Below are 11,502 nucleotides of genomic sequence, written 5' to 3' on the forward strand. Positions count from 1 at the left end.
TGGTGCAGAGCAGCACAGTGTGGAGGTGACCGGCCACACCTGCGGGCCTGGCTGTGCACCGGGTCATGAATCCTCACTACAGCCTGAGCTGGGCATTGCTGGATGTCCATTGTACAGATGCGGACACTGAGGCCCAGCAGGATTGAAATAACTCGCCAAGTCACACAGCTGGTGGGTGGAAGGTGGGATTTGAACCCATTCTGTTTAGCTCCAGAACCCTGCTCTTGTCTTCCCTGGTCCCTCCACAGTGAAATTGTGTTGGTGAGTGAGTCACCGAACGAATCCAGGTGACCGAACTCCCAAACTGCTACCTCCCCTCCTCCCTCCCTCAGCACCGACGCCTGAGCCGCCCTGCAAGGCCTGGGGCCCGTGGTTCTCATCGCCAGCGTGTGGGGCCTGCACCGCCAGCTCCTCACCGTCCTGGCCCGTCATGCTGCTGTGCCACTTAGTAGCTGGGGCTTGGCTGGGCACTTAACCTCTTTGCGCCTCTCATCATAACCTGGTGCTGATAAGAGCAGGCAAGTCGTGGGGTTGTTGTGGAGATGGACGGAGTTTCTATTTGCAAGGGCCCAGCGCGGTGCTTGGCTCTGCTTGGGGGACACGGTCGGCGTTACTGGGTGTGTCTCACCCCTCAAGTTAAACCTGGGGTTCCTGTTCCCCTGTGTACCCCATAGCAGCTGGCAGAGCGTCTGGGGTTGGGATATCGGTTTGGGGCAATGACTGCTGTTTCTCAGGTTTCAGGGAGGAGGGACGGTTTCTGTAGAGGCCAGGATCGGGGCGGGAAAGTCGGAATGCCATCGGGGCCGCAGGGGACCCCGGAGTCAACAGTGGGCAAGAGCATGCCTGGTCTCGGGGTCCTGGACAAATGTTGAATCCGGGTCACCCAGCTGGACAGGTCTTCCCACACCCATTCAGCCTGGCTCTGTCAGGCTTGAGGCAGACAAGCCTCATGCTCTCCCCTGTTAGAGGGAGACAGCTAGCCTGCACCGAGGCCTGTCATGAGCTGAGCCTGGGTTATGCCGCCTTACATATCTCATTTAATTCATTCTCACAACCACCCTCTGAGGCAGATGAGGAGACAGGCTCAGAGAGGTGAAGTAACTGGCCCAAGGCCACACAGCAATTTAGCAGCAGAGCTGGGGTTTGCCTGTCGGTGGTCTGGCTCCCTAGGCCATGCCCTTACCCCCGGGCACAACGCCACCTCACCGCGGGCAGGTGTGTCCTTCTCTTCTCCCCTGCAGTGACCAGCACCCCCGTGTTCACAGACATGTTTTAGAGGGGACCACTCTCCTGGCCTGGGGGCTGGAGTAGGAACCAGTGGGTGTCTGGGAGGCCCTTCCGAGGCAAGGCCTTTCCTGGCATCCGTGCCGGCCACTCCTGAGCCCTGTTCATCGCTGTCCCCTGACTGTGCCCCACCCGGCTCTTTGTCCCCTCTCACTGCTTCCTGCCAGCGGTCACTGTGCAGGGCCCTGCGGCACTCTGGGGTGGTCCACGGACTGTGGCCCTTAGCCTCCAGGGAGGAAACCACAGGGAAGCACCTGGGGAAACTGGACAGCACCTGCCCACCCGCAGGGAGCAGCACCCTCAGCTCCAGCACCTGCCCACCCGCAGGGAGCAGCACCCTCAGCTCCAGCACCTGCCCACCCACAGAGAGCAGCACCCTCAGCTCCAGCCTTTCTTTTTTTTTTAATATTTCTTTATTGATTTCAGAGAGGAAGAGAGAAGGAGAGAGATAGAAACATCAATGATGAGAGAAAATCATTGATCGGCTGCCTCCTGCACAACCCTCACTGGGGATCGAGCTGCAACCCAGGCATGTGCCCTTGGCCGGAATCGAACCTGGGACCCTTCAGTCCGCAGGCTGACGCTCTATCCACTAAGCCAAGCCGGCTAGGGCAATCGGCTCCAGCCTTTGCCTCCATGTGGGCATGTGACCCGCCTGCCAGATTTGCAAAATAATCTAGACTTTCATGTGATTTTTCCCACTTTTAAATGTTGGCATCTCATTCAAAATTTTAAAAATACTACCTCTACCCAGGGAGAAAGAGAAGATAGAGAAGCAGAGAGACACACAGAGAGAGGCAGAGACAGAGAAAGCAAACAAACAGGAAATTGAACAAAAAACCCCTCAAAAACGTGTTTTCAGCCCAGTTTGCAACTTCTGACCTCCCTGTCCTGTTTCCTTTGCTGCGCAGCAACCTGGGGAAGGGAGACAGGAAGGGAGGCCCAGAGAAGCCCGAGGACCTTCCGGGATGATGGGGTTGAGGTGGGGCCAGAGCTCAACCTTGGGCGTCTATGTTCTTCTCCCCCCACCCCGCCAGCCTCCTCCCCAGGCCCCAGCCTGAAGAGATAGAAAGATCACTGTAGTGTGATGCTGACGGCCAAGGTCCCCATGACACATCTCAAAGGCTCAGCGACTGTCCCCGGATTCCGCGAAGCCATTTCTAAAGGGCATGCTTGCTGGAGACACTTCTAAATTGGCAGGGACTGGAGCCGTGTGGAACGCTGGGGCAATAAGGTGTCATCAGATCTGTTCCGATGGTAAACTGGCTCTGTCCTTCGTGAGGACGAAGGAGAAGGACTCGCTTTTCTGGGCCCAGCATGCCAGCTTGCTACACCAACATTTACAGAGGATCCATGTCCAGGGCCTACCCTGCGGGGGTTGCAGCCATGATCTCATTTAACTTTCCCAGAAAACGAGTGAGATTGGCCGTGTTGACTTCATTTTATAGCCAAAGAGTCTGACACGCAGAGAGAGTAGGGAAGGGTCCAAAGTCAAATCCAGGCCCCTTGACCCCAAGTCCAGGCTCTTCCACCTCAGTGGGCGTCTCCCGGGAAGTGGGGGAGAAGCTTCCCTCTTTGGTGAGGTCTGTCTTGGGCCACGGCAGGGGCTGGAGTGCTCAGGGGAGGCTTCCTGGCGGAGGCGATCTTGAGTGAAGAAAGAAGGGTATTCGTTTTTTATTGCTGCTGAGACAAATTAGCACAAACTTGACTTAACACGACACGGATTTATCGTCTCACAGTTCTGGGGACCGGAATTCGGAAAGGAGCCTCATGGGGCTGACATCAGTGCAGGCAGGAGTGCCCCCCTTTCTGGAGGCTCCGGGAAAGCCTATGTCCTCGCCTTTGCCAGCTTCTAGAGGCCGCCTGCATCCCTGGGCTCATCCCAGGCCGCTCTGACCTCCGCTTCCGTCGTCACCTCTCCTATTCCTGACTCTGACCCTCTGGCCTCCCTCTTAGAAGGACCTTGTGCAGCCGTGGGCAAACTACGGCCCACGGGCCGGATCTGGCCCGTTTGAAATGAATAAAACTAAAAAAAAAAAAAGACCGTACCCTTTTATGTAATGATGTTTACTTTGAATTTATATTAGTTCACACAAACACTCCATCCATGCTTTTGTTCCGGCCCTCCGGTCCAGTTTAAGAACCCATTGTGGCCCTCGAGTCAAAAAGTTTGCCCACCCCTGACCTTGTGATTACACCGAGTCCATCGAAAAATCCAGGATGACGACTCTATCTCATGGTCACAGTCACACCTGCGAGGCCCCTTTGCCGTGTCAAAGACTTTTGGATGTGGACGTTCTGGGGATGGGGCATGGGTACCTTTGCAGGCGATTATTCTGCCCCAGAAGGGACTGCACTCCCAGGGCTCGGCCTGCTGGAGGCATGGGAGGGTGTGGGGTGTTCAACAAGCAGCCGGTGCTGGGGCGCAGGTGGACAGGGCGACTGGGAACCCCCTTGTCAAGGGCATGGAAAGCCACACAAAGGCCCTTGAACTTCACCCTCTAGGGCAGGGGTTCTCAACCTTCTGGCCCTTTAAATACAGTTCCTCATGTTGTGACCCAACCATAAGATTATTTTCGTTGCTACTTCATAACTGTAATGTTGCTACTGTTATGAATCGCCATGTAAATATCTGATATGCAGGATGGTCTTAGGCGACCCCTGTGAAAGGGTCGTTCGACCGCCAAAGGGGTCGCGACCCACAGGTTGAGAACCGCTGCTCTAGGGCGTGCTCTCCACAGCTGACTGTGCATCCGGATCGACTGGGGAACTGGTTAAAAGGCAGAGCTTGAGTCCGTGGGTCTGGGTTCGGCTCCCAGGGGCTGCTGCTGCTGGTTGGCGGACCCGCTGTGAGTGGCGAGGCTCTGGCTCTAGGAAAGTCCCCCGAGAGCAGCACCGATGGGCATTGCAATGCGCCCATTTCCACTGTTTTCACACGTCCCACGAGTGTGGTCCCTGGGGGCCTCCACGTGACCTCCAGTCAAAGACCAAGAGGTTCCGTCATTGAAGGGGGGTTCCAGTGACCTGGGCTCCCCACAGGCCCCTCAGGCCTTCGCGGGAAGGATGTGGGGCTGGGACGGCCAAGATGACTCGGGAGTAGCTCTCACACCCCTGCGCTTGGCTCAGCTAAGTCAGTCTGGGCATATTTTTAGAGCTGAATGTCTTTCCTTCTAATCTGACTCTTTGAAAGCTGGCACCCTCCTGTGTGGGGTGGCGTGGGGTTTGAGCCAGCTGCACACCCGGGAGTTGGCTGGATAGTTCACTTACATGTAGACAGAGGGAGGGCCCTACAGGGTCTTAAATGCTGCATCGCCTCAGTGTCAGGGATCGGAATATCCTAGAGTCTCAGGTAGACTCATCTGTGGGGACTGCAGGCTCGGTGCTCATGAGAGCTAGGCAGGACCCAGGAGAGGGTGGGGGGCAGGCGGTCTGTGTGGCAGCCCCAGCGCAGCCCCACAGTCATCGTGTGTGGATGCTGCAACCACCCGTTTTGCAAACGAATCCAGAAATCTGTATTTTTATGTGAAGTCTCCTATTTTTAAGTGTTGGTAATGAATTCAGATATTTTTAAAATACCGTGTGGGCCACACAAGACATTTTGAGGGCTGGATTCAGCCGGTTGGCAGCTCGTTTGGGAATCTACTTGTCCTTCTGGGAGGGAAACTGAGGCACGGGAGTCTTCCAGAGGCCCCACAGCCGCGGGCTGGAACTCGGGCTGCGGACGTGCGGTGCAGCTCCTCCCCCGGGCAGCCCTTCGCCCAGGCCTCCGTCCCGTGCCCCTGATGGTCACCCGCTCCCAGTCACGCTACGCCAAGCCGCCGGGAGGTGGGAGACCTGCTCCCCACCCTGCTTGCTCCCACCCGCTTTGTGATAGGCACGCCCTCGCTCCTCTCCAGGCTAACTTCTCGAAATCTGCAGGTGGGGGACTGGGGCTCAGTGACCCCAAAGTCCCTCCCTGCGGGTCTCCGAGGCCTCTGGCCTCCTCCTCCCGCCCCCTGCAGCCCTGCCTCTGAGCCCCAGTGTTGACATTTCACAAACAGCAGCTGCCACCCTCAGAGTCCGGCCGCGTCATTTACACGATGTCACATTATGCTGGGATTCGGGGAGCGTGTCACCGCGCCCACAGCCCGCGGCCATCTGCCATGACTTATTGATTTGACATATTAAACTGATGGGCTTCGGGGCGGGGGAGGGGGATGTTTTCTCTTGAAATGTCGTTGTGTCTGGAGATTTCATCCAGTTTTGCAACAACTCCCTCCGCTCCTGTGAGGGTTTTATTTGTCCAGCGGCTGAGACGCGCTTGTCTTGGGCTGCCTCCTCCACTACGTTCCATGGGAATAACAACGACGCAGTAATCGTGCCAGCTAACGCTTCTGTCGCATTGGCTCCGTGCCAGGCTCTGCCCTAAGAGCTTTACCCATCGGTGGACTCAATTGATCCTCACGACAGTCCAGGAAGTGGGCACCGCATCCCCATTTACAAGCGAGGACACAGGTTCAGCGGGAGCATCACGCTCGCCCCGGCTCCCAGCGAGTGAAGGACGGACAGAGCGGGGCAGCCACGGCCCGGCCCAGGGCGGTCCTCTTCACCCCGATGCCTCACGGCCTCTTACAATTATTATAGTTGCTAATAATCATACTTATTAGAAAGTGGCAGGAATACTTAGCTTCCTTGACTATTTTCCCAGTGTCAGGCTCACATGACTTATAGCTCCTGTCCACTGAATCCTCGTGACAAGTCTATTACGCCCAGTTTCCAAGTGAGAAGCCGAGAGACAGAGGGCGAGGCCCCAGCCGAGGTCACGCATCCCAGACAAGCTTCTCACGCGGGACCTCCCGGCGGCCAGGGCCAGGGCGCGGGCTCTGGGCTGTCTTAGCGAGGGCGGGACCCGGCCAGGGAAATCGAAGGGAAGCCGTTCTTGCAAACCTATCGGTTCCATCCATGGAGGGTCAGCGTCGGAGTCACAAAGCTGTTTCGTAAAAAGGCAAAGAGCGCAGCTAACAGGATTAGCTGTCACCCCGCAGGCCCGCACCTGATGAGAAATCATTTCGCTTCTGCTCCGTTCTCAGCAGCAAATCCAGCCGTTAGTGCGGGCTTCCGAGGCTGGCAGCAGTCGGCACTGTGATGGGTGAGCCTTTCCGGCGTCTCCAGGGCAAGCCCCGCGGGCCCCACCGAGGCTGCGCCCACTGTCCCGCGGCCTCCTTGGCGTTGCATGGCACGAACAAGAGCGAGCCTTCATCGTAGCCGGCCCACACAACCGTGTCCCTTCCCACCATCTGCTCTCTATTTGCCCGGCACCATACCCAGCGTCTCGCATTTCCCCCAGGTCAACGCACTCTCTCATCCGTGCGTTTAACGGGACTTTGTTTGGATCAGTGGTGCTCACGTTGGGGTGTGCATCAGCGTCACGGGAGCCCGTTAAAGCGCAGAGGGCCCCTCTCAGAGTGTCTGACTCAGTGAGTCAGGGGTGAGGCCCGAGAATTTGCATCCGAAGTTCCCAGCGCTGCTGCCCGGGTCAGGCAGCCGCGTGGAGACCCTGGCTTAGGTCCCTACTCTCCTTAGATCCTTCGCCGTGAAAATGGTGTGTCAGGGACGGTCTCTGAAGGGAGCTGATTTGCCCAAATGGTTCGAACGAAGGCACTGTAGTGACAGGACTCACAGAGGCGGGCAGGGCTCAGAGATGAGGCCCCCAAGGCTGGACAGAGGGGAGCCGCCACAGCCTTGGGCAGGAAGGAGCACAGGGCAGGACAGTGTTCCAGGGCCTGGAGCTGTGGACCTCGGGGCGGAGGTCCTGGCAGGAGGAGGAGCCACTTGCAGAGAAGTGGCTCAAGACCACTCGGGAGCTGGGAGCCGTGGGGTGCGGTAGGGGGTGGGGAGGGAGGATCATCAGCTCAGAAAGTAACTGTCAGATGTTCTCCAAATCTGCAGTCTGCCTAGAAACTGCTGAGGCTTCTGAGCTCTCTCCTTGTTTTAAACAATTAACAAGTGTGGGAAAGGTGTTAAGGACACATTCGCATCAAATAGAGACTCTTGATTGAGGTGTTAATAATTTAAAAATTCACTCTTTGATTCAGACAATTTAACGCTGTGGTTTAACACACTTAACACCATGTAGATAGCACCTCTCTCCCAGTGTTGCCCATGGGGTAGTACTCTCCTGATCGCCAGGCATTGGAGGGGGGTGATGGGCAGTGGTGCCCAGCCTGCTGCAAAGGTGGGTGGAGGTGGGGGTGGGCTCAGGAGGCTGGCAAGCCCTCAGGTATTGGCAGGTATTGGCAGGTGGCAATGTGCTTGGTGAAGCGCTGTGGCCAGGGGTGGGGGACCCCATGGTGTCACTGCCCCTCCCTGGATTATTGATGCTCCGTGGACCCCCACCTCCCTCTCTTTTTGCTCCACATGCTTTTCACAGGCATCTCATCCTCTCCCACACCTCCAACTCCCTCCCAGTGGACGGTCCCAGCAAGTACGCGAAGAGTGCCTGTGCCCCATGTCCGTCTGAGTGCCACCCCCACTCGGTGGCCATCCTCTTGCAGGGATCCTGGGCTGGGTGTTGTCTGGGATGCTGAGAGCAGACAGATGAGAGCCGTGGCTGGGGAACGCTTCGCCCCACCCCGACGGGCCCCCGCGGCCAGCCCAGGCTTGGAGAATGGTGATTACAAAGTGGCCACTCCATCCTGCCAGCTCAGCTCTCTACCTGTGATGGCTCCTGGACCCAGAGAGGCCTGGGTTCGAATCCATTCTGTACCACTATCTTGCTGTGCAGACCAGTTGCTTAATCCCTCTGGATCTAAGTTTGTTCATCTTAAAATGGGTGCTACCTCGCGACCTTGCAAGGTTGTTGGGAGGATTGGGGCGATAATGCCTGTGAATGTTAGTGTCTCAGGTCTGCTTCCCCGGAAGTAGACCCTAAGGTGAGGATTCAGGCAGGTCTTTCATAAGGAAAATGACCCAGGAGAGTGTAAGGCAATTGGGAAGCAGGACAGGGAAGGGAGGGAGGCAAGTAAGGGGACAGTGTCAGCAGGGCCAGGGAGGCAGCTGTAGCCTTGCCCCCTGGGGGGGAGGGGGTCTGCAGTCTGGGTCACATCCCAGGGTTGTCACAGCCAGAGGCACAGGTAGAGCCGCGGGTTGGCTTCTGGAGGGCGGCGGCGGCTGGAGGGAAATGTAAGTTTGCAGAGACTTTCTGAATGAAGGTGGACACAGACTCCAGTTGCCCAAGGACCATCCTCCCAGAGAGAAACACGGACGAGAGGTGCGGGCGGGCGGGTGGAGCACATGGTCCAGGGTGACTTGGCAATGATGACGCCGAGTCATGGGGGCCCTTTTTGTGACTCTTGTTGCTATCAGCATAGGAACAACAGCAATGCTTATTGTTACGAGTGTTCTTGGTCTGGGTGGACGGAAGCTCTCAGACAGATGCTCTGAGCCCAGCGGGCAAACAAGGAAACGAATCTGGCGGAATAAGAAGCGTAACCCCAGCCAGATACTTCCCGAGCTCCCCATCCCCCCACCTTCCCATCGCCCACCCCGTCTGAAAGAGCAGAGCAGGGCCCTGCTGTGCGTGGGGAGGCCTGGCCCAGGGCCCACTTGGGCAGATGAGAGCACCGCCTGGGGCGTGGGGCGGTGCAGGGGAGGCGGCTGAGTCAGGGAGCGGCCACGGTGAGGGGCAGCCTCCGCCCACTGCAGGACAGCAGCTGCTGGAGGTGAAGGCTGCTGGGAGGGAGACAGCCCAGCTCGCCCTACATCTGCCTCCCTCCCTGCTGCCTGGCGGGCCTTGGGCCAGCTATGGGCCTGGAGGCTGCAGTGTGCGGTGCCAGGGGGTGTTTTAACAACATCCCGGCTGCCAAGTGCACATTATTCTCTTACAGAAATCCAGGGATGCCCAGGAGATGTGATGTTTTTATAGCAACAACAAAAAAGAGGGGAAAAAGAAGAAGTTCTTCAAAGCTCTCAGAGCCCCGCTGTGCTGGGGGTGGTAGTTGGTGTTTGAGAACCGGCCTTCTTCCTCGGGGAGCAGATAGGGACGCTGCAATTGCTGTTTGCTGGCTCCACATATGTTGGCTGTCCCTAGGATATTCCAGGTGAAGGAACAACTAGTGCAAAAGGCGCAGAGATGGGGGGGTGGGGGGGAACCACATTTGAAAGTGCTAGAGAACAGAAAAGCTGAAGATCAGGACTCTTAGTTGTAAGTGACAGAATTCTACCTCAAATTGAAAGAACAGATGACTGACAGCTTCAGGCATGGCTGGATCTAGGGGCTCAAACAATGTTATAGAACATAATCTTCCTTCATCTCTTAGCTCTAACTTCTTCGACATCTGCCAATTGGTGGCCTGGTCAATTCTAAGCTTACATCTTCCCAGCCTCAAAACCAGTGGAGGAAAGCAGTTTCTTCCCCAGTGGTTCCAGCGGAAGTTTTGTTGAACTGACTTGAGTCATGTGTCCAGCTCTGGCTGGGCAAGCCTGGCCCATCGTCCTTTCTCTGAAGTATGCGTCTTGCTCACACCGTGTGCTTAGTGTGGTTTGGAAGGCAAGTGACACCGATGTGTTCCATCTTCTACTTTCTACCCTTTTCCTCAGAATCTTATCTGCTCCCACAGTTTTATTTCTCCTTCTTGACCTTGTCTGTAGCCTTGACCTCATTCAAGAGCCCCAGTCCCCACTGTGCTCCGCCCACACAGCTGCAATAGCACACACGCAGCCAGCTCTCAGTGTGTGCTACGCGTGAGCTCGTTACACTGCTGTGCGATTGAATCCTCACAGCACAGCAATGCTATGAGTAGGTGCTATTATTATCCTCATGTTATAGGTGAAAAAACTGCGGCATAGAGAGGACCATTCCTGAACCAATGACTAGGGGCCAGATCTGATCCGTGTGCCCAAACACGGAGCCCAGATGTGGGTCAGCTGCAACTGAACTGCATAGGCAGAGAGGGGGAAGGGACTCCCCAGTTGAAAAGCATGTGGGAAGAAGGGGGCATGTGGGGCGGGAGAAACAGAAGATGCCCCTAAACTAAGAGGCAGATGATGGGAACTCAGTTTGGACCAATTTAGGGGAAGAGAGCTGTGCTGCCTCAGGGACTGCCCCGTAGCTCTGAACAGCAAACCACCGGAAGGACAGGAGTGCGTCTGCCTTCAGGACCGGCGGGAACCAGGCGCTCACGCTGTCAGAGCCTTTCCTCTTGTCTACTTCAGTGTTTCTAGGCACCGTAGCTCTGAACAACCAAACCACTGGAAGGACAGGAGTGCAGAGCCTTTCCTCTTGTCTACTTCAGTGTTTCTAGGCTCAGTTCCTAGAGAAGGGCTTTGATTGGCCAACTCTTGGTCATGTGATCGCATTGGGCCAATCAGCTGTGCCCAGAAAGGGGGAACCACAACAGACCCTGGCAGCTCCCAGGGAGAACAGTGAGGTTGGTGCTGCGGGAGCAGCAGTGGTGGTTTAGAGAAAACAGTGGAGGAGGGTGCAGGGCAGATGAAAATGAAGGCGCCCCTCGAGGGCAGGCGCGATGTGTGCATGCGTTGGGATGCTCATAGCTGCAGATAAGAGAACGTCACACTGACCGGCTGAACCACAGGGAAGCCCCAGGGCTGGTGGCTGCCGGTCCAGGGAGGTCACCTTTCTGTCGCTCTGCTCAGTGACACAGTGTCAGCTTCATCCCGCCCCGCCTGGCCGAGGATGGCTCCCGCGGCCGTCATCCCACAGGTGGGCAGAGGACGAGAGGCTCGGGCATTGCCACAGGATTGAAGCTCCCCCCTTCCCTCTGAATGGGCCCCCTTATTGGTCACATGCCACCTGCACAAGTACCGCCACCCAGAGTGCCACGGGCCGACCGGCGTGGGCTCGGATTCCTGAGCCAGTCTGCGAGGAGGATGTGTGGCCATGGCGGTCTTACCCCAGGCAGGACAGCCTCCAGCTGAGGTCTGTTCCAAACGGCCCGATGCCCTGACCGAGGGCGCGGGTGGGTGGACATGCAGTGGCCGCCCTGCCTCCCTCCTCTGACGGCCTCTGCTCTGTCGCGCAGGGGTCCTGTGGCTGTCGGTGGTCTCCGAGGTGCTCTACATCCTCCTGCTGGTGGTCGGCTTCAGCCTCATGTGTCTCGAGCTCTTCCACTCCAGCAGCGTCATAGACGGGCTCAAGCTCAATGCCTTCGCGGCCGTGTTCACGGTGCTCTCAGGTAAGGCGCGGCCCAGGCGGGAGCAAGGGCACCGCCCTGTGCTCGG

At 57.1% G+C, this 11,502-nt stretch overlaps 1 protein-coding gene across 1 annotated transcript in view; it reads left to right on the plus strand.

Moving 5' to 3' along the window:
• Positions 1-11,502, plus strand: part of GSG1L (GSG1-like) — a 109,132-nt gene that overhangs the window by 32,821 nt on the left and 64,809 nt on the right. The window contains exon 2 of the mRNA XM_014542997.1: positions 11,304-11,456. Coding sequence (XP_014398483.1) covers positions 11,372-11,456 — 85 coding nt within the window. The 5' untranslated portion in view covers positions 11,304-11,371. The remainder of the gene's footprint in view (positions 1-11,303; positions 11,457-11,502) is intronic.

This window comes from Myotis brandtii, unplaced genomic scaffold, assembly GCF_000412655.1.
Source record: "Myotis brandtii unplaced genomic scaffold, ASM41265v1 scaffold317, whole genome shotgun sequence".
NCBI lineage: Eukaryota > Metazoa > Chordata > Mammalia > Chiroptera > Vespertilionidae > Myotis > Myotis brandtii.